The sequence below is a fragment of the Perissodus microlepis genome, chromosome 18 (genome assembly GCF_051167445.1).
Source record: "Perissodus microlepis isolate ML-2025 ecotype Zambia chromosome 18, ASM5116744v1, whole genome shotgun sequence".
NCBI lineage: Eukaryota > Metazoa > Chordata > Actinopteri > Cichliformes > Cichlidae > Perissodus > Perissodus microlepis.
In genome coordinates, this window is record NC_140478.1 from 35,769,313 (window position 1) to 35,796,277 (window position 26,965).

The window sequence follows — 26,965 nt, forward strand, 5'->3', positions numbered from 1 at the left end:
CTGTAGGGCCATTTTGTTTCTATAAATAAAGAGACTGGTATAGGACCAGCATGCACTGGGGTGAGCCTATGGTTTTTTACTAGAGCAGGAGAAGCAGCAGGAAGTAACTAAAAATGGATCTTGTTATTGCTTGCCAAACTGGATAAAATAAACCATAAAAACGCAACTTTAAAGTTTGGACAGTGGACTTCTTTTGCCTGCGTACGAAATATTATCTCAGTGCAGCAGTGGCTTGTGGACTTTTAATTGTGGGATGTTTGGTTTGTCAAACAAAAGGAATTGCCACTACAAAAAGTAAAAAACCTGCCCGTGGACAAAGGAATAATCCTTCATTAATGGATATGTTGGATATATGGATTTCAAGGATCACCGTCGAACTCGAATAAAAGTTACTGGATCGTCTGTAAGTACTCCAGACGGATTTGATGTTGAAGCCTGGATCAACATGTCACTCGTTCATCAAAGCTGGTGAGTGATAATATTGTTTAAGCCGTAAAGGAAAACGGTGAAGCTATTGGAGTTTAAAGACATTATTTCACTACAAAGACTGATGAACTGAGTTTTGATGTACTAAATTTCTGAAATACTCAGACAAGCCTGTCCGACACAAACAACAATGCATGTTCAAAGTCATTTAAATCCCCTTTGACCTTTGACCTTCAGCAGGTCGTCTTATTAACGTATACATGCCTAAATGCACTGAGCTGCTGCCATGTGATAGGCTGATTAGGTATTTGACCTAATGAGCAGCTCAACAGGTGTATCTAACAAAAATGTGGCCAGTGAGTGTACATGGTACTTTTTAAATGGACAAAATGAACTGCACTGGCAGCTGCCCAGTGCCACTATGAATTAGTTAAATAATCACTACCATGGATAGTTTGGCGCATGATGTAATTAAATAAATATTACAAAAAAAGATTCTTATAGCCCTCACTTACCTTGATAATGTTTTCAATCTCTAAGTCCTGTTTGTCTTTCTCTTTTTCTGTCTTCTCCGTCTCATGGATAGTCAAGTCATCAGATTGGCTGCCCCTGCTGCTGCAGCTGCTGCGGGCGCTCCGGCTGCGTTCCCGCTGACTGTTTTCCCGCTGGATCCCTCTCTTCAGTTTGAGTTCATGGTGAAGGGAAGACTTTCCCTCACTCTGAAGACGGAGGGCAGTTTGAATGGCTGAATACCAGATGTAAAATCTTGGGTGTACTTTCCATTTAACTTTCCGAGTCAGACTGAATAGGATGGGTTATCTTAAAAAAATGAGGACTGGTGTAGCTTTACAGAGTAATTGAATGCATGTTTCAGAAAATATGTTAATCCCTTTTGGATAAAGTGGCTGACTGACCTCCACCTGCCGGAGCACCTCTCTGAGGGGTTCAGTAGCCGATGCCATCAGCTCAGTGTGGAACGCACCACTGACTGGGAGAGTTTTGGTCCGCATGAACTTTAGGCGCCGAGAGTTTTCCTGGAGGAAATCCAGAGCCTGAGAAGTCAAAGAAGACAGCAGAAATGACAAGAGCAGCTCTAACAACTTTTTTGATGGTTGAGAGAAGACAGAAAAGAGAACACAATAGATTCACGGTATATTAAAGCAGCAAGAATATATGAATGCATTACCTGCTGGTGCCCTGCAATAACCCTGCCATCTGGAAACAGGTAGTTGGCCACAGAGCACACAGGATTCTCCATCCCCAGACTCTTGCAGTGCTCTTTTGCCTGCAGACAGGCATAATTATACTGAGCCTGAGGTCTACCAATGACTGACAGCATCCCACTGGGAACCAGTTCTGAGGCCTTCTGCATTGTTGTCTGTTGTCGGTATATTTAGACATTTTCCAAATCACATTGTAGTGACGTATACAGAACACAATAAATTATATAATGTAAACAACTACCTGAAAAACAGGTAGAACGATACTTTTGTATCGTTTATTGCATTTATGGAGGGAGTGGTGTATGCTGGGTAATGGCACAGCTAGCTAGTGGGTGACTTTATTCACCCGCTTCGGCTGTTATCAGTCCATACAGTGGGCGTTATTAGCACAAATCAGTCCCATAGATATGGGCCATCTCCTGCTAGATTGTTCAGAATGTTGTTATCATCCATCCAGATGGAGGATCACTAACAGGAGCGTGGAAGACTCCAGAATCCACTCTGGCTGGAATCCGGTGGATATGCAGTGATCTCACTCAAATCTGATGCAGAAAATATGAAACTAATCTGAGAGAATAACTGAAGCAGTTTTCCTCCTGAAGCATCACAAAGTTCAGAGTTCATGTTTAGAGCAGAAGATTCAGCAGTCGCTCTGTGACCTTTCAACTTTCTTCACTAAAACAGCTTCATTACAGAGAAACAAGTCACATTTTCTTGATGTTCTTAAGTCCTTTCAGATGTTTTTAATGGTCCTTGAATGCAGCATCAGTGTCGCAGGTTTAAAAGGTCACTTTCTGTTGTGTTCAAAGATTTCCTTCAGATATGGTCTTTAATCAGTAAAGCCAGTGATACAGCAGTGTCATTAGCTGTGTTATTGGCACCAGGCTGTGTTTATGTATGTGTTTAATTCTGTCTGAGGATGTCTTCAGCATGAAATGATCATTTGCTCAGCTGCTGTGTCTCAAACGACTCCTACAGTCTTTGCTTATGTGACCAACTTTTAAACAACCAAAACAAATTCCCCTTTCCTTGTTAAAATTCAACTTATCTCGATGCATTTTAGCTTTAAACTTCTTACAATTCTCTAGTAAATGATTGCTGTGTGAACAAAACAAAAAATTATGCAGAACAGTGGAATTTGTTCTGCTTCCAGTTGATTGAGTTTCGACTCCTGGAACCGTACTGACATTAGTGGCAAAACTACTTCCTTTTTTTCTTTGCTTGGTGGAACTTGAAACTTTAAAGCTGCTTCCAGATTGTGAGTCTTGGATGTTGCCAAACACTGGATCTTATGCTACTTTCACCTGTTTTATTATGAAGGCAACCAGATCAGTGAACACTGCTCTGTGACCATTTTGTTCCTGCAGTTCATAGGCAACAACTCTCCATTTTTCCCTCAATTTGTATGGAAGTTTCATAACAATCATTCTCATATTTGAGGGCAAATCCAACTCCTTCATATAAACAACTTGCTGTGTTAGATTCGAACATCCTTGAAGAAAAAGAGAGAATGACTGTAGACCTTTCACATCCTCACTTTTAATAGGTGCCCAACTCACAATCCTCTCCATATATGCAGAGGCAATTTTATTTCCGTTCCCAAAATGTTCTTCAAGAAGATATTTGTCTGTGGAATAGCCCTGCTCAGGAGGTAAATGCTGACAACTATGCACCAAGTCTTTAGGCTGCCCCCTAGTGAACTGCTCTAAAAAATGCAAACAGTCGCTCCAGTTATCAGTTTTAGCTTCCACTCCATTTTCAAAGGCATTCATAAATGATCTGTACTGTAAAGGGTCTCCATCAAACATAGGGATGTTTCTAGCTGGAAGGACAGAAGATAAGTTTTGTTTTACAAGCAAAGTAGTGATGTCATTTTGTTTTTGCATAATATTGACAATCTCCTTCGTGCAATTCTCAGTCAAAGTAGGAGACTGAGGCTGTGTTTGCTGCGTCACTTGAGCTGAATCATCAACTTTTACCATCACCTCATCCACCTGATGTTGGTTTTGACTTTGTCTAGGTGTGATTACTTGTGATTCAGATGCAGAATTTGTACCAGAGTAATCTCTTTCTGCCGGAACAAATGTATCAGCACAAGGATTTAAATCAGGCGCTTCTTGTACGTGCCCTCTTTCAAAATAAGAGTTCATTCCATCAGAACGCTCAGAGCTACAAACTGAGTTTATTTTTAAGACACGAAGCTTTGCCTTAGTTGCTGCCAACTCTGTTTCCAAGGATAATTTCTCCTTTTCTTTTCTCAGTTTTTCCTCTTGCGCTTCAATAGAATGTTTTTCTTTAATGCAGCGAGTCGCTCCATGAGCGCTGCCTTGTCAGCCGCAGCTTTAATGCGTGCGGAAGATGTTGATGAAATTCGACTTTGCTGTGACAATGTTTTCGAAGGTGGCTTTACACTTGAGATATTAGAGACACTGTCTTCAGGATTTATTTCATCCAAACTTTCAACAGCTTGATCATTAAGAGCAGTATTGCTTTGTTCAGTATACGGCTCGCCTGCTTGCTGCAACCAAACCTTTACTTTGTCCATAAAAACAGAGAATGCTGTCACCTTAGACTGAAAATGTGCGCTTTGCCTTTTCACTTCATCTTCTGGCAGTGGCAAACTTAAAAAGGATTCTTGCAAAGCGTTTGCATCTTGATAGCATTTAATAAACTTCCCAAATTCAGAAGACACTTCCTTAACCTTCTCATGTGAGGTCATTAAAGCAGAAATTTTCCCCATGTACTTAGATGCTTGCTTACACATTGAACTCCGCTTTTCTTGGCATGTCTTTATATACAAATCCAAACCTTTTGGCGTAAATTTGATGCTTCTTTTCTCTGCTTGCATCTGAGTGTCATCCTCTTGTTTACTCTCTTGTTTACTCTTAATATCCGACATTTTTATTGTCCTCTTGGATTATTTCAAACATTATAAAGATGCACAGCACACTGAGAATCCATAGCATAAAGCGCAAACATGATTGCAGTGAAGAAACATTTCCACAGAGGGCGTTGGCATGTTTCAATTAGTGATCCTATTATGCACAAATTTAGTACATCAAAACTCAGTTCATCAGTCTTTGTAGTGAAATAATGTCTTTAAACTCCAATAGCTTCACCGTTTTCCTTTACGGCTTAAACAATATTATCACTCACCAGCTTTGATGAACGAGTGACATGTTGATCCAGGCTTCAACATCAAATCCGTCTGGAGTACTTACAGACGATCCAGTAACTTTTATTCGAGTTCGACGGTGATCCTTGAAATCCATATATCCAACATATCCATTAATGAAGGATTATTCCTTTGTCCACGGGCAGGTTTTTTACTTTTTGTAGTGGCAATTCCTTTTGTTTGACAAACCAAACATCCCACAGTTAAAGGTCCACAAGCCACTGCTGCACTGAGATAATATTTCGTACGCAGGCAAAAGAAGTCCACTGTCCAAACTTTAAAGTTGCGTTTTTATGGTTTATTTTATCCAGTTTGGCAAGCAATAACAAGATCCATTTTTAGTTACTTCCTGCTGCTTCTCCTGCTCTAGTAAAAAACCATAGGCTCACCCCAGTGCATGCTGGTCCTATACCAGTGTCTTTATTTATAGAAACAAAATGGCCCTACAGCTTTTACTGACTAATTTAACAAGGTAACATCAAACAAACAAAACATTGAAAGAAATATTAACCTACAAATAAACTTGTAAATAAACCCCAAAATATAAGTAAACTAACAACAAACTTTAACTAATTTCAAAATAATAAAAAATAAGAACAAATAGCTCCAACAGAAGTTATTGCTGCAGACTGAAGGTTCTGTAAACTACTCAGTCATAGAATGATTACGATATTGAACTAAAACAAATGCCTGAATCCTAAATTATGGATATCCTATTGTGGTGATCTGAAATGTAACACTAAATGTGATTAAAACACTAAAACTCTGGACTCCGGGGCTGAACCACCGCGGGGATCACCAGCCCGAGGAAAACACAAAATACACATGACTCCGTGAGAAAGACAATTCATTCTTGAATGAAGACGTTGATCAGACACATTTAAAATGTAGCCAATTGTGTTTATTATTAAATTATTAAGGAAATAGAAAAGCGGGGGAATAGAAAAGGGGGGAGGGGTGGGGGGTAAAGAAGAGGGTAAAGGAAAGGGATAGAAAGGAGGAAAGAGATAGAGGAGAGAGAACCCCAACTATGCCCTCTGAGCAAGCACTGGGTGCGACAGTGGATAGGAACAACTCCCTTTAAAGGAAGAAACCTATGACAGAACCAGGCTCTAGAGGGGGCAGTCAACTGTCGGGACTGGTTGGGGGGTGAGGGTGAAAGAGAAAGGGGGGGTGGGGGGGGGAGATGGGACAGGTGTTAGGAGTTAAGGTGAAAATTACGATGCAACGGTGGAGGAGGAAGACGGGGTGACATCAGCAGAAGGAAAAGTAGAAAAAGTAGAAAAAGCAGGAGTGCTCTTTCTCCAGAAGAAGCGGAAGCGTTTTTTCTTCTTTTCCATCATCTTTTCCACGAGCACTTTTTTCTCTAGGATGAGGGTTCGTAACTCATCAATTGTTTGTGTATTTTCCTTCTCGAGTTTCCTGCATGTTGTCTCCACTTCTTCTAATTTGGCTTGTTTTTCTTCGAGCCTTTCTTTCAGTTCTTTACATTTGGCCTCCTGCATAAGCTTTGCCTCGTGCATCTCTGTATAACTGTGTTGTAATTTGTTGTGTGCGTCTTGTAGCTGCTGACTTCTCTTGAGTTCTTGAAGTGTACACTGCAGGTCTTTGCTTGTTTTGTCTAGTTGCTGCTTTAACATCTGCACCTCAGTGTTTTTGCACTTCAAGTTGTTGGAAAGTTTCTCCAGTTCTGTGTTTTTTCTCAGCATGTCACTGAGCTTACTCTGCATCTCTGAGCATTGTTTTTGCACTTTTTTCTTTTCCCCCTCCAGCTCAGTTGTTTTGGAGTTCAGTTTGTTATAACGGTCTTGCAGTTGTTGGTTTTTCCTCTCAAAGTTCTGGAGAATTTGTTTATCTTTTTTCTGCTTTATTTCCCGTTGTTCTTTGTCTTGAAGCAGCTCTTGATATTTGTGCAGCGTTTCATCAAGCTTTACCTGCTGCGCTCCGTATTTTTCCTGCATGCCTCTCTGGTTTATGTCCAGTTTTTCTTTCTCTTCAAGGATTTCTTTATTTTTTTGCAGAGCTTCATCAAGCATTACTTGCAAACCTTGGTTGTGTTTCTTGATGTTCTGAAGCTCACAATCCAGATCTTTCTGTTTCGTGTCATGCTGTTCTTTGTCTTGTAGGAAATCCTTATTTCTTTGCACTGTTTTATCAAGCTTTATTTTCAGCGCGGTGTATTTTTCCTCCACGCCTTCAAGCTTGGAGTCCGTTTCTTTCTGTTTAATTTCTAGTTGCTTTTTTTCTTGAAGCAACTCTTTATTTTTGTTCAGTGTTTTTTCAAGCTTTGCCTGAAGTCCTTTGTGCTTTTCCTCCATGCCTTGCAGTTTGCGCTGCTTTATGTCCATTTGTTCTTTTTCTTGGAGGAGTTCTTGATTTTTTTGCAGAGCTTCATCAAGCTTTATTTGCAAGGCTTCCTTGTGTTTCTCGCTGTCCTGAAGCTTGCAATCCATATCTTCCTTTTTCATGGTCTGTTGCGCTTTCTTTTGAAGAAACTCAACCCTTCCTTTCAGCACTTTTTGATTTATCTCAGTGCCTTGGAGTTTTATGACCAGTTGTTTCTTCTCTTGGAGGAGTTCTTGATTTTTTTGCAGAGCTTCATCCAGCTTTACTTGCAGCTCCTGAATCTTTTTTTCCCTCTCTTTCTCGTTTTTCTTCTGTTGGAGGATTTCTTCTGTTGGTTTTTCTTGTACTTTATTAAGCTTTGCTTGGAGCTCAAAGTTCCTCCCCCGCATATCTAGGAGTTCCATTTCTTTCTCCTTTTGAATATCCTCCTTATCAAGAAGCTGTTTGAACAGTCTATCTACTTCGGCGGTCCTTCTCTCACAGTGCTCTCTCAGTTTGATAATCTCCGCTCGTTGTTTAAAAAAACTTTCCCAGATGTAACTGGTGTACTCTGGCTGGGGCGGGTGTCGCGTATTGTGATTGCTCATGAGATTTTGCTCATGCATTTCTTCCGAGCACATCTTCTGCAGTTGAGTATCGTCTTCTCGATTGCAAAGAGGAGCGCTGGGCTTTACGTTTTCTCTTTTTTTCTGTTTTCTTGGAGACATGTTGGAATCTGTTAACAGTGACTCTGAAAAGGATCCCAAAAAAAGGCTTCTCTGGCGAACGTTTAAATGCTGCACACATAAATGCTGCGAATAACGGACTGAAAGTTCTTGCGTCTCACCCCTATTTAAGGGTTTTAGGATCAAAGGATCAAAGGATCACAGTGGTGGTAAGATTCTAAATGTGTGTGACATCACGATTCTGTAAGCCAATGAGGTGGTCACATGACATTTGTGAGAGGGCATTCTTTACTTGGACAAATTATCAATAAGCTTTCAATACCAGTAACCATGGTGACAGTATAATTGTTTATTGTGTTGAACAATAAACAATTATATTGACAATTATATGTGTCCAGTATGTTGGCTGATTTTCTTTTACTTTTTGCATATGAAAATAAAAGCTGGGCTGATTTTAACACCATTACAAGAAGTGTTGTTAATTATTCTTTTTGAATCATAATCAGGTTACCACAAATTGTTTTTTAATTTAGTAGAACTTGAAATGTTTGTCAGTGGGTAAACAATTCATAATGCAAAGTCAGAAACATCAAGTTATTCTTAGTACTGCATACTTGCAATACATAAGTTGTCCTAACAGTCATGTAGGGCATCCGTAGTTCAGGGGGTCGGGAAGCTCATCTTGTAACTGGATGTAATATTAGCAGACAGAGGGTTTGATGTTGCAGAATCTTTGGAGTTGTACCATGCTGAATTGAAGAGCCCAACGTTCACCAAAGGAAAGAACTAACTGGCCCCTAGATTGCCCAATCAAATCTCTTAATGCCACCAGCCCTCCCCTACCTTCACTGTGTGCTCAGCTTGTAGAAAAGAGTTGAGTGTGGAAGAAATGGCAAAAATGTGGAGCTGAAAAGCTAAGAGAGAAAAAGAAATTATATATAAACCAACGTGTCAAATTAATGGACATGTTAGTTATTGGAGTTCTGGCTGCATTTTATATATCTATATTGTGTCCTTTTTATAATAAATAATAAAAAACATTATTTATCCTCACTGTATGAACATTGTTGGAGTCCTTGAAGTCTCGTCATGTTGAAGTTACTCATGTGATGTGATGTTGTTATAATGATCCAGCTGGTGTGCAGCCATCATATTAGAGTTCTCTTTCTTCTTCTGATTTTATACAATTTTTCTGTGATGGTGTCACATTTACAGTGGTCGCAACAATTGCACCTATAGGACCCTGAAAAACTGGTGCACAGACTTCAGAGTCTAATAAGTGTCACCACTGTAACCACTGCATAATGCAAACCATGACACGAGTTTAGTCTTGGTGTGAAACTCATTTTGGTTCATAGACACCAATCTGACCTTAAGTGGAACAGACCCATAAAACTAATGCGTAATAAATCTGTTAATAAATAAATCCAAATTCTCCCATCATCATTCTTTGGTAGGAAGTCATAAATAGGAGTTAAATTCAGACTCGCACAGGCTCACCTCTGCACGACTGGCTTCTCCTGTAACCCTGCATGTTTCTAAGGTTTGTTTTCTTTCTTTTTTTGTTGTTGTTCTTGTGCTTTTTGTCCTCGGGTGAGGTTTGAAGTGTCTGTGTGGTGCAGCTGGTCTGGTCTGTCCAGGCTGCACCACACAGACACTTCCAATCACCACACATCAAAGTACAAAGCGTATGACGTCATCACATTCTGTGTTAGGAAGTCATATTTAGGAGTTAAATTCATTGTTCATCATACTCAAGAAATCTTTCTGTTATCTTGATTAACTTATCCCAACATTGTCAATCAGACTAAGTGATCACATGACGCTAGTTATCAACTCTATAAGGTAACCCAGGGTTTCCCATTTTAGCTACTAGCCTGTTTACATGAAAGGGGTGGCGTTGGGGGCATCTGACCAATCACATACAGAGCAGCAGAACAGCTGACTTTACAAAGAAAGATAAAACTATAAACATGAAAAGGTTAAACACTTGTATTAATAAAGTTCAAATAGGAACTAAAAGTTCTTTTGCTGAGCTCTGTTGATGTTTACCAGTCTGGGAGAAAATACAAGCATAAATACAAAAATGGCCGTGGATATACTGGGAAAAGCATGTCGAATGATGAGCAGTGATACAGGAGACCAAGAGGAATTGCTCAGATAAGATTAAATGCTTTCATGGACGAAGACATGCTAGGGACAAGCGTTGCAGACAAAAGAAAAAAACGAGATTAATGTTTATAGAGGAATTCAAAATGTTGTGAAATTGTTCTGCAGACAAATGGGAAAAGTCAAAGAATGAAGTTGAATTTAAGAATCTAAACTGATTAGACTACTGATGCTCATCAATGGAAAGATCCTCCCACTATCCATGGCACAGCAGTCCAAAGGGATCTTTCAGGTACTTGTTGTAAAGCAGTTTTCCAGAGAACTGATTGGTAGCTAAGTGGTGATTTCATACTTGTTGATCCGTAATCTCAAACACAACCTGCTCTGAAGCAGGTTTGCTCTACAGTTTAAGTCACTATGGTGATATACTCCAGTAAGAAGTGAGCTACCTTCATAGTACCTCTGTACTCATACCTGTGTGTTTCTTTGGCATTGCTTGTAGATATGTTTTAAAATGCAGCTGCAGTGCATTTTAAAACCTTAAGGAAGCTGTTATTGATATGGTGTAGATTAGCCAACAGATTTCTTTTTTTTTTTACCTGATGGACACAATGCAGTGTAGTAGCCCTGCCCCTCGTTATGGTTTGTTCTTCATCATTCACTCACTGTGCGTCGACATGCTGGATGTCTCCACAAACAGTTCTCTGCATGCAGAGGCAGTTTTTCTTCATTTGGAGCTTTGTGGGAGCTGAGTTCTGTTTACAGAGATGTTAATGGTCCTGTATGTGACCTGTCAGATTTTATTTATTAAACAGACCACCTTGCAGTGTAGCTTCCACGTTAGCTGAGGTTTGTTTTATTATTTGTTTTTGCTTGTTTTTTATTATTCTTGCTGATGATTTGTATTATCTAAATGTAAGGTTCATTCATATCAGTTTGCTTATTTAATTTAAATACAGTTTTGTTTTTTTTGCCTTTATCTTTGTCTCCATAACTGATAGTCTCTTATATCAGATTCTGCTCATAAGGTTACTTTAACATTTGAGGCCACGTTATGATTGGTTTAGGTGGCAGCACAAGCAGCTTCACTTGCATAAAATATACATATTTTTTAAATAACATCTGAAGTAATTTAATGAGGAATGAGTCATCCAGTTCAGCTCTGGTATTATGATAATATAATATGTGCTTCAGTCTTAAACAAGCACAGAATTTAATGAGCTGCTTCTTCCCGACTCCCTGATTTCTGCACAGCTGGATTATTGTACCAAAGAAACTGTTTCTGTAATATTTCTGTGAAATATAGTAATCCACTAAAACCCAGTGAGTGTTGGTTAGCTAAGATTTGTTTTTGTTCTTGATGGAATCGAAACACTCAGAAACGTCATTAATATTCGCTTGTCCTGCTGCAGACTTTTCTATCCAATCTAACAGTGAGAGCGAGCATGTGGTGCCCCACCCACTGGCTACAGGCCACATATTTCTGCAGATAAAGGCACCACCGTATTTGCCTTTATTCCGATGAAATGTCCTCTAAAGGACGCCCACACAATTGATGAGAAGTCAGAGACCAGATGCCGATATTGTAATTCCATTAGAAAAAAGGCTGCACTTAAGTAGGGAAGATATGTGTAGGGTTTTTAAGGCCATTGCAGTCCCAAATGGAGGCAGATGGGGTATGTGAAGTTCAATATCTGTGGGCTGAGCACCCTGATACCACAACTCAAGATTTCTGTTTCTGCGTTATCAAAGGTAGCCGGTCAGAATATTCTGGATAATCCTTCATAATTGATCAGAATTTGCCAAATAGACTTAACCTGGTGTTAAGTCTGTCACATCATTTATGAAAGTCAAAGGTTAAAGTGTGATTTTCATCAAGAAGAACTTGAAAAGAGAAACTACATGACTATGACTTGACATTAGGCACAGACAGGAATGCTCAAGCGGTATTAGCTGTTTGAAGGTACATTAGGAAAATGTTGAACGTAATGCACAACAAGCACCTTATTTCCTCCACAGAAGGTTGATAATTAACCTTTAACCTCCGTCACTGTGATGTGTGAATACTTCTGCTACTTTACGAACTATTGTAATCACAAAACACTTTTAAAATCTGTATACTCCAATGATTTAAAAACAATAATACAGCAAACATTTAAAACAAATCTCATGACCAAGGGCGCTGCTGGCTTCAGGACCATGCAATAATCCATGTGTGGTTTGTATTTGTATTATAATACAGTCTGTGAGAAAGCCTTTTTTTTTATATTATTGAGAATATTGATCAACTAATTGTGATGGTGATGGTGCTCATCCGTCTTTTATCAGTCACTGCATTTTAACACAGTTTGCTCACCGTACATTCCAGTTTCTGGTCGCTGAAACCAGTCAGACCTGAGCTCCTGGGGGCCTCCCTCAGGTGAATGTTGTTTTTTAAACTTCGTACCGCTTACGAAACTTCCCCAGCAGAACAATTGGTTTCAGGTTTATTCTTGTTAAGAGTTTGTACATGATAGATAGTTGTTTTTTTTAAAATATAGAATAGAATAGAATAGAATGCCTTTATTGTCACTATACAGTTGTACAATGACATACAGAGCATCTCCTACTCAGTGTAAACATGCTGGGGGGGGGTACAGTTCTGCAGCGCTATGTACATATGGACAGTATTAACATAGGGAAAAACATATATATATATAAAATGTACAATATACAAGCCGTAAGTAATATGTAATAAATAGTGTTATGTATATACAGTTGAGTTATTGCACATAGAATTGGTATTAGATTAGATTAGATTAGATTAGATTAGATTAGATTAGATTAGATGAAACTTTATTAATCCCTTGGGTGGGTTCCTCCGGGAAATTCAGTTTCCAGTAGCAAAGCACTGAAAGAAGTTGCATGTTACAGATACATTAAGGGGAATGAGAGTAAGGATATAACCATAAATACACCATATATACACATATACACATACAGGGAGTGCAGAATTATTAGGCAAGTTGTATTTTTGAGGAATAATTTTATTATTGAACAACAACCATGTTCTCAATGAACCCAAAAAACTCATTAATATCAAAGCTGAATGTTTTTGGAAGTAGTTTTTAGTTTGTTTTTAGTTTTAGCTATTTTAGGGGGATATCTGTGTGTGCAGGTGACTATTACTGTGCATAATTATTAGGCAACTTAACAAAAAACAAATATATACCCATTTCAATTATTTATTTTCACCAGTGAAACCAATATAACATCTCCACATTCACAAATATACATTTCTGACATTCAAAAACAAAACAAAAACAAATCAGCGACCAATATAGCCACCTTTCTTTGCAAGGACACTCAAAAGCCTGCCATCCATGGATTCTGTCAGTGTTTTGATCTGTTCACCATCAACATTGCGTGCAGCAGCAACCACAGCCTCCCAGACACTGTTCAGAGAGGTGTACTGTTTTCCCTCCTTGTAAATCTCACATTTGATGATGGACCACAGGTTCTCAATGGGGTTCAGATCAGGTGAACAAGGTGGCCATGTCATTAGTTTTTCTTCTTTTATACCCTTTCTTGCCAGCCACGCTGTGGAGTACTTGGACACGTGTGATGGAGCATTGTCCTGCATGAAAATCATGTTTTTCTTGAAGGATGCAGACTTCTTCCTGTACCACTGCTTGAAGAAGGTGTCTTCCAGAAACTGGCAGTAGGACTGGGAGTTGAGCTTGACTCCATCCTCAACCTGAAAAGGCCCCACAAGCTCATCTTTGATGATACCAGCCCAAACCAGTACTCCACCTCCACCTTGCTGGCGTCTGAGTCGGACTGGAGCTCTCTGCCTTTACCAATCCAGCCACGGGCCCATCCATCTGGCCCATCAAGACTCACTCTCATTTCATCAGTCCATAAAACCTTAGAAAAATCAGTCTTGAGATATTTCTTGGCTCAGTCTTGACGTTTCAGCTTGTGTGTCTTGTTCAGTGGTGGTCGTCTTTCAGCCTTTCTTACCTTGGCCATGTCTCTGAGTATTGCACACCTTGTGCTTTTGGGCACTCCAGTGATGTTGCAGCTCTGAAATATGGCCAAACTGGTGGCAAGTGGCATCTTGGCAGCTGCACGCTTGACTTTTCTCAGTTCATGGGCAGTTATTTTGCGCCTTGGTTTTTCCACACGCTTCTTGTGACCCTGTTGACTATTTTGAATGAAACGCTTGATTGTTCAATGATCACGCTTCAGAAGCTTTGCAGTTTTGAGACTGCTGCATCCCTCTGCAAGATATCTCACTATTTTTGACTTTTCTGAGCCTGTCAAGTCCTTCTTTTGACCCATTTTGCCAAAGGAAAGGAAGTTGCCTAATAATTATGCACACCTGATATAGGGTGTTGATGTCATTAGACCACACCCCTTCTCATTACAGAGATGCACATCACCTAATATGCTTAATTGGTAGTAGGCTTTCGAGCCTATACAGCTTGGAGTAAGACAACATGCATGAAGAGGATGATGTGGACAAAATACTCATTTGCCTAATAATTCTGCACTCCCTGTATATAGATACAGAATATACAATATGGATAAATACAATTGCTCATTTGAGTGAGTATATTGCACAGTGATTATTGCACAGTCAAATATAAGAAAAAAGACAAAACAAAAACAAAAAACAAATATTGCAAATATTGCACAGTGTAGAGAAGCACCTACAGCTCAGTTGTTCCCGCCCTCCCTTGTCCCCCTGTTTCTCCTCCCTCTCCCCTCCAGTGAGGAGTTAAACAGTCTGATGGCGTGTGGGACAAAGGAGTTTTTAAGTCTGTTGGTTTTTGACTTTGGGAGAAGCAGCCTGTCGCTGAATAGGCTCCTCTGATTGTTTACGACCGTGTGCAGAGGATGCCCGGCATTGTTCATAATGTCCATCAGTTTCTTTAAGGTCCTCTTCTCTGCCACTGTCACCAGAGTGTCCAGCTTCATGCCGACCACAGAGCCCGCCTTCCTGATTAGTTTCTCCAGCCTGGATGAGTCCTTCTTTGCTGTGCTGCTCCCCCAGCACACCACAGCATAGAAAAGGACTCCTGCGACCACTGACTGGTAAAACATCCTCAGGAGCTTCCTGCAGATGTTGAAAGACCTCAGCCTCCTGAGGAAGTACAGTCGGCTTTGGCCTTTTTTATACAGGTGCTGCGTGTTGCATGACCAGTCCAGTTTGTTGTCCACCCACAGCCCGAGGTACTTGTATGTGTTGACCACCTCCACCTCCTCTCCCTCTATCTGAACAGGCAGTGGACCTGGTCTGGACCTCCCGAAATCCACAACCAGTTCCTTGGTCTTTGAAGTGTTGAGTTGCAGGTGGTTTGTGTGACTCCATGTGACAAAGTTCCTCACCAGGCTCCTGTACTCCTCTTCCTGGTCATCCCAGATACACCCCATGATGTCTGTGTCGTCTGCAAACTTCTGAATATGGCATAATTCAGAGTTATAGCAGAAGTCAGAGGTGTACAGGGTGAAGAGAAGAGGAGACAGCACAGTTCCCTGTGATGCTCCTGTGCTGCTGACCACAGTGTCCGATGTGATGTCCTTCAGCCTGACGCACTGTGGTCTGTCAGTGAGGTAGTCGGAGATCCAAGCGACCAGGCAGGGGTCCACCTGCATCCTGTTTAGTTTATCCTGAAGCATACAGGGCCAGATTGTATTAAAGGCACTGGAAAAGTCAAGAAACAGGATCCTGACCGTGCCTTTTCCCTTGTCCAGGTGTGAGTGGGCTCTGTGTAGGAGGTACAGGATGGCATCCTCCACACCGACATCTGCCTTGTAGGCGAACTGTAGTGGGTCCTGGGCATGTTGTACCTGTGGTCAGAGGAGGTTAAGGAAGAGCCGCTCTAAAGACTTCATAAGATGTGACGTCAGTGCCACTGGTCGGAAGTCATTCAGCTCATTGGGCCGGTTCTTTTTGGGGACCGGGACGATGCAGGATGTCTTCCATAGGGCGGGCACTCTCCCCAGTCGCAGGCTGAGGTTGAAGACTCGTTGTAGCGGCTCCCCAAGTTCAGCAGCACACGCCTTTAGCATCCTAGGACACACCTTGTCTGGGCCTGCTGCCTTTCTGGGGAGAAGCTTCCTCAGTTGTCTCCTGACCTGATCCACTGTGACACTGGGAGATGATTGGAAGGGGGGGAGAGAGGCTGTCGTGCTGTTTAGAGAGGGGTTGGAGAAGGAGGAGGGGGAGGATGTCATAGTGTCAGGGAGGGGGGGAAGCGAGGGAGGTAGGAGAGTAGGGAGAGGGCTCTGTAGTAAAGGTGAGGGTGAGGGTGGGGGGGTTGTGGGCTGGTCAAACCTGTTGAAGAAGTTGTTGAGTTCGTTTGCCTTCTCCACAGTCCCCCCCACTGTGCTGTTCTTGGTGTTTTGGCCTGTGATGGTTTTCACACCATTCCAGACCTCCCTCATATTGTTCCTCTCCAACTTCTGCTCCACCTTCCTCCTGTAGGTGTCCTTTGCTTCCTTCAAGCAGCGTTTCACCTCCCGCTGTGCTGCTTTCATCTCCTCCTTCACTTTGCTCCTGGTATTGCACAGTGGTGGTCCATAGAGGAAGTGGGAAGTGGGGGGCTGTGTTATCTGTGCATGTGTGAGTTCAGGGTGGTTATCGCTTTGGGGAAGAAACTGTTTTTGAGTCTGTGGGTTTTTGTGTTGATGCACCTGTAGCGCTTCCCTGAGGGAAGCAGGCTGAACATGTTGAAGCCAGGGTGGGAGCTGTCCTTGATAATGTTTGCTGCTCTGCTGAGGCAGCGGGAGGAATAAATGTCCATCAGGGAGGGGAGAGGGCAGCCGATGATCTTTTGTGCTGTCTTGACCACACTCTGAAGCCTCACTCTATCTGCTTTGGTGCAGCTGCTGTACCATACCGTGATGCAGTAGGTTAGCAGGCTCTCAATGGACGAGCGGTAGAAGGTAAGCAGCAGGTTGGAGTTCAGCTTGTACTTCCTGAGGACTCTCAGGAAGTGCAGCCGCTGTTGGGCCTTCTTGATGACCGCTGAGATGTGGACCCTCTCCACACACTCCCCGTTGATGTAGAGGGGGGCCAAGTTGGTGCTGTGTCTCCTGAAGTCAACAATGAGCTCTTTGGTTTTCTTAGTGTTCACTGCCAGGTTGTTTTCTGAACACCATGCTGCCAGCTTCAGGACTTCCTCTCTGTACTCTGCCTCGTCTCCCTTCGAGATGAGTCCGACTACCGTGGTGTCATCAGCAAACTTGATGATGAGAGTGTTGTTGTGGGTCGAACTGCAGTCGTGGGTGTAGAGAGAATACAGGAGGGGGCTCAGCACACAGCCCTGTGGGGAGCCGGTGCTCAGTGTGCGAGTGGAGGAGAGATGAGGGCCGAGTCTTACAGTCTGGGGCCGGTTTGTGAGGAAATCCTTTATCCAGGCACATGTGAGAGGAGGGAGGCCAAGAGTGACCAGTTTGGTGATGAGGATGTCCGGGATGATTGTATTAAAGGCTGAGCTGTAGTCCACAAAGAGCATTCGGACGTAGCTTTGCCGCTGCTCTAGGTGACTCAGCACAGCGTGGAGGGCTGTGGCGATGGCGTCTTCTGTGGATCTGTTTGCACGGTATGCAAACTGGTGGGTGTCGAATTCTGGGGGGAGGTAATCCTTGATGTGCTGAAGGACTAGTCTCTCAAAGCATTTCATGATTACCGGTGTGAGGGCCACAGGGCGGTAATCATTCAGGCTGGAGATGGGAGACTTCTTCGGCACTGGGATGATTGTGGCTGATTTTAGACAGGATGGGATGGCTGCCTGATCCAGTGAGAGGTTGAAGAGTCTGGTGAAGATGAGGGTGAGCTGGTGTGCGCATGCTCTTAGTACCTTGCCAGGTACTCCATCTGGACCGGCCGCCTTCCTGGGGTTCACTGCTAGGAGCACACGTCTGACATCGTGCTCTGTTACAGTGAGTGGAGCGGTGCAGGAACCAGGTGAGGATGAGGATGGGAGCAGGGCTGAAGCAGATGAGTGTTGCTGTTGTGGTGTTTCAAAGCGGGCGAAGAAGCTGTTTATTTCCTCTGCCAGCTGCCCACTCGGGTTTTCTGTTTTCGCAGTGCTGCCTCTGTGGTTGATGATGTCTTGCATATCGGACACATAATCGGGAAAACACAAAAGGGAAACATTTGTCTTCTTTCTTTTTCATTTTCCCACCACTAGTTTATTACATCACAGCTTAAAACACTGATTCCAGTATTCAACGAGTTATACATCATTTCCATCCCTTCTTCTTACTGTGTTGAGCCATCAGAGATGCTTCATATTTCCATGTTTTACAGGATTGTCTGCCTGGAGTCTGTCGTCATTGTGCTTAAATAGTAGTTTTGACTTTTCATGTAAATGTCAGGATAGGCAGCATCTTCTTTAACTAGTTCAAGCTGCCAAAATTAATCCAGAAATAAATTTTAATCCTTATAAAAGGCTGAAAATAATTGTTCTGAATCCAAAACAGTTAGATGTAGTTTGTTAATTTCCCTCGTTTTGTTATTACCCTAGAGTAGCTTTGGTGTATCTTTTCTCTCTCAGTTAATATTTATTATAAACATCCATCATAACAGCATATATGCAATTACTGGCCACTTTGTTAGGTACACCTTGTTTATAGCAGGTATGACCCCTGTTGCTGACAGAACTGCGTCATGAAGTCATGTTCATTAATTGTTGACTTGAATCTGCCGTTCCACCTCATCCCAAAGATGCTCTATTGGAGTACAGTGAACTCATCTTCATGTTCAAGAAACCAGTTTGAGATGATTTGAGCTGGAAGCAGCCATCAAAAAATGGGTACAGTGTGGTTATAAAGTGATAGACATGGTCAGCATTAGCTGGGCTGTGGTGGTTAAACAATGCTAAGCTGGTACTAATTGGCTCAAAGTATGCCTAGAAAATATTCTCCACACTCTCACACCGCTATCAGCAACTTGAAATGTTAATACAAGGCAAGATGTTCATTCTTTTATGTCGTTTACACCAAATTCTAACCCTACCATTTGAATGTCACAGCAGTCATCAGACCAGCAACATCTTTTCAGTCTTCCGCTGTGTCCAGCTTTGGCAAGCCTGTTCAAACTGCTGCCTCAGTATTTGTTGCTCTAACTGCGGGAATTGGCACCAGCCTTGGTGTCTTTCAGAGGAACTGCTCCTGTTAGTTGTTTGCACTTCCATTCTGGATTAATTTTTCAGACCTGGAGGTTACTACTTGTAAATACGTTGGAGTCTCATACACATATTTAAATGAAAACTTGTTAGTTAACAGATTTGAAGCAGTGGAAATTGTAACCACTCAAAGACATTTAGAACAGCGACAGGTCCCCAGCTCTAATCTGTTTCTTTGTTTTGTAAGCTGGTGCAGACCCAGGACGTGCTGGAGACATTACATCTCACGGCGGGGCTGAGCACCCTGATACCACACCTTCACTTTGGAAGAGGTGGAGTAGGTGGCTGGGGAGAGGGTGGTGCTGGGATCCCATATGTTTAAATAAAATGTCATTTAAAATTGCTTTGACTGCTGGCCCTTGCAACTCAGACGCTAATATATATGTGGATTTATCTTTTTTTGTTGTTGTTGTTGTTGTTCCTGAGTAATTAAGCTCCGGTCTGACGCATTAGACTTCCAAGGGAAGCTGCGGCCGTCAGGGAGTGCCATTGCCATATGGGAGGTGTAATTTGGCTGTAATAATGTTTAAGTAGGGCAGTCTGTGTGAAAACAACATCCACATAAAAACCAGGATCCATTGCAGCGTGGCAAATGTAATTGGTTTTAATGTTGGTGCTAGCTGATTTATGTGGAAAATACTGGGTAAAGTTCAGGTTTGAATGACAGTCAATGTCCCGTATACTTTCTGGGTTTTTTTTTTTTTTGACTGGCATTTTGTAAAGTTGAACAAGTAAATGAAAAGTATGTTAAGGATTAATAAAACAGTTGGAATAACTGCAAATGCTGAAATAATGTAATGATGCAACTGCTAGGAAGTTGAGGGTTAAATCGTTTTAGACACCATCTGCGGTGTAACTGTAATAGCTCTCTGGCATGTGAGAAGGAAGCGCCAAATGGTGAACGATATTAGTTTCAGGTGCACAGTACATACGATTGTGCTGAAGATACGTCCCATTACAAAGTGACTGAATGGTTCTTTAACAGATTTATTTTTCAGGTAATTAACAGTCATTTAAACCTGACTAAAGCCCTAAAATAGATGCATTTTGTGAACCAAAAAGACTAATTCATGTAAAACATGAAAGTCACAAGACTGTGAAACCACATCACCAGAGAAAACCTGCTGGGACCAGACTGTACAAATCACGTTTCCATCCTGCCTTTTTTTTCTGTGTATCAGAGCAGCTGACAGTTAAAGCAAAAGCACAACTGGTTTCAGTTCCTTAAAACAAAGACAGTGTAAACATGTTTAATGGTATGAGGTCCAAAAGTCATTGAAGCTAGATGATAACGGAAATCTTTTTCTGGGTCATGTGACAGTGATTTTTACAGGGTTTTTTTAGTAGAAAAGTCCAATTTAAGCTCAGTTATAAGTGAAAGAGCAATTTGAAGCTGCTCACTTCAGTACTGTAAAATAATGAGTTGCAGCTGTTGTAATCTCTTCATGCAGGAAATGGTAAGAAATGCAAACATTGATTAATTAACTCAAGAGTAAGTGAAAAGACTGATGGATTTGAGAGAAGTTTCGTTCGTTTACATGAAGAAAAAGATGTAATACAACGTTTTTTTCAGACATTGTGTTTCTGTTGGCTTCATCCGAACAATCACCATGTAGTAGAGAGTTTACTGCTGGATGTGAACAGGCTGGGATGACATCCGACACCTCAGGTGTTGGACTAGACTGTGGTGGTGACGGGAGAACTGAGCCAGAAGGTGAACGTTTTGATTTACTAGTCGATCTGCATTCCAGATCTCAGAAACGTTGAGTAGTGAAGAAATCACAGACGCAAGCAGCAGAAATGAGTTTCTCCTGAAGGGTTCAGTCTTTGAGATACGGTGAAGAGTTTGAGTGGCAACCATACAGAGAGCATCAACAACTTTGCATATATATGGTTGGTTTTGTGCATGACTAGTGGTTTGAATTTGATTTTGGGGGGGGGTTGTGTTGTGCTTGTTTTTTTGTTTGTTTTGTGTTTTGTTTTGTTTTGTTTTTAGCTCTGCTCTCAGAAACCAGAAACATAAACACTCTTAGCACTGCAAAGCCCAAAGATCTCTAAAAGCTTTGTATTATGAACAAATCGTTATAAAATCTAACTCAACAATGTAAATCCACAGCCTGATGGAGCTTATTCTTTACTATGTTGTTCAAAAAAAGAAGCAGACGATTGTCAGAATTTTTATTATGTCTACAAAGACTTAGATGCTTTAGAAAATCGCTGAGGTTTACTCCCTGAGAGGAGATTGCCATTTCTTTACCTTCTTCATCTTCTTTTCTACAGATGCAGTGATGCTTTTAACCTCCACACAGTGACTCCACATCACCAACACCAGCCTCGCTTCCAGCTCCAATGATCTTCCACCTCTGACTCTTTCCTAAAATTGACCAGTAGGTGGGGCCAGCCCTGCCCAGGTGGGGTGGCCAGCGATGGAAGGCCGACGTGGTGGAGGCAGCAGCAGCGGTAGCTACTCACAGATCCCTGTCAGAACAGGCATGGGGTCTGTCAACTCCCCGGCCGTTTCTGTGAGATTGGAGGCGTACGACATCGGAGAGAAGAAATGCATCTCGGATGTGAGGAGGACTTTCTGCCTCTTTGTCACCTTTGACCTCTTGTTCATCACCATGCTCTGGATCATAGAACTCAATGTAAGTCTGTGTTTGTAGTGGCTGTGACAGCAGTTTTGTTTTTTTATTAGATATCTGTAGTAATAAAGCTTTTACAGCAATGTAAAACCACACGAGATTAAGATATATCACCAGACAGTGAGCCTTTTTGACTGAGTCAGCCTACTCGGGAGAAATTTATTGGATGCATCTGCTGTCTTCTATGTATTTTGCTCAAGAAAAAACTAAAACTGAAGATGATTTTATTATTTCCCAGAGATTAAAGGGTTATTTAAAAGTAAAGTTAAACAAAGTCAGGAAAGATAAAACGCTAGTATTGAAGTTTTTAAAAAACTCCAAAGTAGGTGAAGCCGTTAAAAGGCCAGGCTCAGAGCCTTTGGTTTTGCTTTTTTGTGGAAAAACATTTATTGTTCTTTTAGAGCAGGGGTGTCAAACTCAAATACACAGTGGGCCAAAATTCAAAACTGGAACAAAGTCGCGGGCTAACGTTAATATTTATTGAAATATATTTATTCCTCCAGATATAAGAATGAATCTTTTCTTATGGACTCAAACACGTTTTGCTGAAAAACTGAATATGGAACAAGCAAAGCTTAATACTAAACAATATATATATTAGCTGTATAATACCAGTAGGCCAGCTCTGATAGTAATTTGGTATGTATTCGCGGGCCAAATGTAAGTAGGCTGCGGGCCAAATTTGGCCCACGGGCCAGAGTTTGACACCTATGTTCTACAGCGTCTCTGAAACCATGACTCTCCTCCACAGAGTCCAGACCACATTCACTCAGCCGCTCTATGCTGGACTGTTGGTGTACCTGCTGGATAGAGGTGAAAACACAAACCAAACAATGGCTCTTTCATCTGTTTCACAGCATGCACGGGAACTGGAAACTCGCCGAAGGGAGGCAGAGGAGAGAGAGCGGAGGAAGCAGAGGGAGGTGCAGATGGAACTGGAAAGACAGCTGAAAGAGGCTGAGATGGTAAAAAAAAAGTTTTCCACTTGACACCAATTATGTACAGAGTCTTTTCTCCTTGACTTTGATCTTTGAGAACTGCAGCAAAATGTTGACTGTCATTATAAAATTCACACCTAGTCTTTAATGATTTGGAAAAATGGTTATGACAGACCAGGAAAAGGTGATTCAGGAATAGGTCAGTTTATACCGCTCTGTTGGTGCATCTGTTTATGTAGCTGTGTGTGTGCATAGATAAAAGACAGCATGCAGGCTGAGATGCAGGTGAAGGAAAAGGAGGCTGAACAACAGAAGAAGAGGATCAGGGAGCTGGAGCTGACACAGCAGCAGCTGGAAGTTGCCCTTAATATGGAGATCCAGGCTCAGCTGGAGGAGGAGAGGGCCAGACTGGAGCTTGAGCGGTAACAATGGATTTCTAACTTATTTTATTTGTGATGGAGATCTGATATATCCATGAGAAGTATTAACATTTTCAGTTGCTTCTTCCCTTTTTCCCCTCCTTCAGGTTGCTGCAGGCTGAAGATGAAAAGAGGAAACATTTCCAGCTCCTCCAGGAGCAGCAACGTACAATGCAAAACCTCAGCCCCATACAGGAGCTGTCAGATGGCAGTCCCGATGAGGACACCCCCTCAGCCCTCAACTCTGCCTCTCAGGAGCTCCAGGATCTGCAGGCATCTCGCCAAAGAAGCCACCAGCGTCTGGAGGTGAACAAGTTTGTTTTGACTGGCTTTGTGAGCAGCATCTTATTTAGTGCTCTTCTAAAACAACACTGATGAGGATGCCTGCATGATTTTTGTTTCCAGGAGGTTCAGGAGAGGCTGAGGAATGCCAGTCAACATGTACGGCACTGGAACATCCAGCTGAACCGACTGATGACCCCCATTACTCCTGCAGGTGCCGTATTCACTTTGCCTCTTTGCAGCACAGACTTCTGGAACAGAGTGTTAGTATAGTTAATAACAGTGTAGACCATATAATCTGTCAGATAATTGCATTAAAATGCTACAAAAGGCACCTACCCCCAAACATGTCAAGAGATTCATTCAGTGACTTGAATGAAAGAATCTGACTCACCTCAAGTTAATTAAAATGAAAACTAAATCTTATTATGATTTAAACACGGAAATCTTAAAACGAAAAATAACCGCATGCACAGTTGTTACAGGCTGCAAACATGTTTTATACTGCTTTGAAGTCTGGGACAGCATCATAAGAGGCATAACTGATCTCACCGTAGTCCCATGAAGACTCAAGATGAGTGTTTTCACGACTGCCATCTTGGTGTTTTGAAATCAGTCATGATGAATGAAGGGAAGAACTGTCTGTTAAGGTTCTCAGTCGTTCAGGTCATCGTAGTCTAAGGAGCTTGGAAAGAAAAGCATCTGGACTTCTTTAAGTTTCTTGAAGAGCGTTTCACCTCTCATTCAAGAAGCTTCTTCAGTTCTCTGAAGAAATTCTGAACTGAAGAAGCTTCTCAGATGAGAGGTGAAACATCTTCAAGAAACTTAAAGAAGTCCAGATGCTTTTCTTTCCAAGCTCCTTAGACTGTAGTTAAACTTCACACACTGGACTTGTCAGTCACACGTCCTTCGCCAGTAGGCATTCCCAGAATGATCTTTCCCCTTCTGACGCTTAGAATGACCAAATATGTGCAAAATGGACAATTCAACATGCCACCATGTCAGTCTTTTATTAAATATGACATGAAACAAATGACTGAGCCATTAAATTTGTCACAAAGGTGTTCACCAAATTCCAGGCAAATGGAATAGACTTCTATGGGACCATAAGTCTTTTTGCACTTTGACATTTGTTTTACTTTTCAGATCTGTAACCTATAACTTTTATACTGTATGTGTTTTGATCATAGGAGTCTACGGGGACTTACTTACTTTTAGCACGTTTAGCAGTTGATGTTGGCTTCTTTTTCAGTACTGGAGCTTCCTGCTCATTGAAGACTTTTCTAAAAGGAAATGCTTAATCCAAAATGGCGTTTTAAGGGCTTGGATTAATGTCAATACAGCAAATATTCTTTCTTATGTTAAAAGAACATGGATCTCTGTCAGTGATAACTTCTGACTTTATAACTCAAATTTTAAGAGAGAGCTTCACTGCTAAGCTCTCATCTGTGTGGGTGTCACGGTTCGCTTGAGGACTCACACGCAGGACTCAGAGGCACAGTCAGTATTTATTACAGTTCCACCAGGTGTATATACAAACAGTGCAGGGGATAGTGCTATATACAAAGCGGTGACAGGGAAAAGGCTCCGGGGAAATCCAGGTAGGGAAAAGACACTTGCTCCTCTTCTGACTCTCTCTCCAAACACTCACACAAAAAGGGAATCCGCTCGGGGAATGCAGAGTCGGGTCCAGGGGATCTATGTACAGAAGGAAACACACGTTAGAGGTTTTGCACAGGGAAGCAAAAGAGAACTTGCTCAGAGCCGGGCTGCACTGACGCGAGTCACACACAACGATCCAGCGATGAGTAGAAGCCACTCCCTGGCTTAAATGCTGGCTGCACTGATGAGGCCCAGGTGTTTCCTCTTCAGAGGGGCGTGGGCCGAGGGCGTGAACCCACCATGAGTTCCGCCCTGGCGAGAGAGCGAGAGAGAGAGCAAGAGAGAGAGAGAGAGCAAGAGAGAGAACACTACTAGTCAGCGGCCTGCTGATCCCCTGGCCGTGACAGTGGGGTTCAAATCCCTTATTCAGATTAAGATTTTATGTGACATTACATTGGCAAAAATTAAATTTACTTGAATAATGTGAGTATTGGAGTAAGTACTTGAGTAATTTTTGAATAACTTTAATTTTGTAATGTGCATATTTTATGAATAATGATGTTTCAATACTTTAATCTACTGAATAAGTAAGAATTAGACTTAATAATCTTTTTACTTTAAAAAGGGAAATTGTGTACAATCTTTTATTCTCCAAAATGCACATAATAAAAATGTTTTGGGGAATGTATATGCTTTTTAAAAACCAATTGCTTCTTACCTGATGCATGCTATAACTTTCAGCAAAACTGAACTAAAATTTGTTAACAAGCTTACCAAATAAGAAATGTGTTGTGAATTTTCTTTGCAGAGCGACTGGAAAGCCGGCTGTTATCAAAGCCCACATGCCCTAAAAAGGAGGGCGCGCTGGCCAGTAATGAGTTCATCACTAAGTTTAAGATAAGAGTTGATCAGAATAGAGGCGATGATGAAAGTCTGGAGCATCAGTTGGAGGCTGCCAACCTGTCTGATGAATCGTTCGAGGCCCAGACAGAAGTCAACGGACAAATATGATCACAGACATTTTAAAAACGCGAGTTGAGAGTTAAGGGGGAAAAATATTGTAATAAGTATATATTTGAATTGCACACTAAGATATAAAGTGATGGCAGCGAGCACAGTGTTGCAGGATTTAATTAAAAACACATCTGACTAAGACCAACTGAAATTTAGAGTTGTGTATAATAAAGTTTATTCATGATTAATAAAACAAATCTGTAATATTTTTCTTTCTCTTTTGTCCATTTGAATCTCGCTACAGCTTAAATAAAAGAAAAGAATGTGTTTTGAATAAATCAAACTCTATTCTCTCTTTTTCTTTCTTTCTTTTTTTCTTGGTGGGTTTTCTTTTGCAATCAAACGCAACATTATACAATTATATAGTATAGTAAGAAATATCCTTTAACTTAATTTAGTATTTGTTTTTTAATTTTTGTTTTTATTGTTTCCCCTTCAGTTTTGTGCTTATAACATGTTCTAATCTGACATATTATGCAGTAAATTATTTTTGCAATAACTTAACAGGCCATTGTGGGAGCCACCATTCACTTATCAAAGACATATTTGTATATTCTGTGGGCTGCTTTATGGTTGTGTCATTTAGAAACATAAGCCACAACAGACTTCCACCGGAGAGTACTTAAAAATGTATTTTTATGTAAAGATATTTTAATTAACTACTATATTAAGAGAGAACCTATTGTTACATGGATTAATTGTACAAACTGTAGAGAAATAAGTTTAAGCGTGCAACTTTTTATTCATTTTTAACTGTATTAATGTTTTTATGTTGATACAGCCGCCTCATATCTGTTTCCTCAGTGTTTTTTAAACCATGTACTCCATCTATGAGTAAGAACATGAATAAATTCCTTTCCAAATTTGTAGTTCTTTTTTCCAACTGTTTTTAGTATATATGTAACATTTCTTTACACACAAATGCAGGTATTCTTTTGCACCAAG

General features: G+C 41.3%; 2 protein-coding genes and 1 pseudogene across 2 annotated transcripts; 1 reads left to right on the forward strand and 2 right to left on the reverse strand.

Moving 5' to 3' along the window:
- Positions 1–3,126: 3,126 nt before the first annotated feature.
- LOC146368830 (uncharacterized) lies at positions 3,127–4,629 on the reverse strand (annotated as a pseudogene).
- Positions 4,630–6,022: 1,393 nt separating this feature from the next.
- Positions 6,023–8,591, reverse strand: LOC146368831 (uncharacterized). Its single transcript, XM_084911336.1, has one exon. It carries the CDS (start codon positions 7,875–7,877, stop codon positions 6,042–6,044), a length of 1,836 nt encoding a protein of 611 aa, XP_084767462.1. The 5' UTR covers positions 7,878–8,591; the 3' UTR covers positions 6,023–6,041.
- Positions 8,592–22,598: 14,007 nt separating this feature from the next.
- Positions 22,599–26,320, forward strand: LOC146368832 (uncharacterized). The gene is made up of 5 exons (XM_084911399.1): positions 22,599–22,730; positions 22,959–23,125; positions 23,230–23,428; positions 23,528–23,618; positions 25,815–26,320. The coding sequence occupies exons 1-5, from the start codon at positions 22,599–22,601 to the stop codon at positions 26,015–26,017; spliced, it is 792 nt and encodes a 263-aa protein (XP_084767525.1). The 3' UTR covers positions 26,018–26,320.
- Positions 26,321–26,965: the final 645 nt, after the last annotated feature.

What these genes read in the sequence shown, in the direction of transcription:
- LOC146368832 (XM_084911399.1), top strand. Translation starts at nt 22,599, where the DNA reads ATGGCTCTTTCATCTGTTTCACAGCATGCACGGGAACTGGAAACTCGC. An exon ending in GAAGCCACCAGCGTCTGGAG is followed by an intron (nt 23,429 to 23,527) that starts GTGAACAAGTTT and finishes TTTTGTTTCCAG; the next exon opens with GAGGTTCAGGAGAGGCTGAG. An exon ending in GACCCCCATTACTCCTGCAG is followed by an intron (nt 23,619 to 25,814) that starts GTGCCGTATTCA and finishes TTTTCTTTGCAG; the next exon opens with AGCGACTGGAAAGCCGGCTG.
- LOC146368831 (XM_084911336.1), bottom strand. Translation starts at nt 7,877, where the DNA reads ATGTCTCCAAGAAAACAGAAAAAAAGAGAAAACGTAAAGCCCAGCGCT.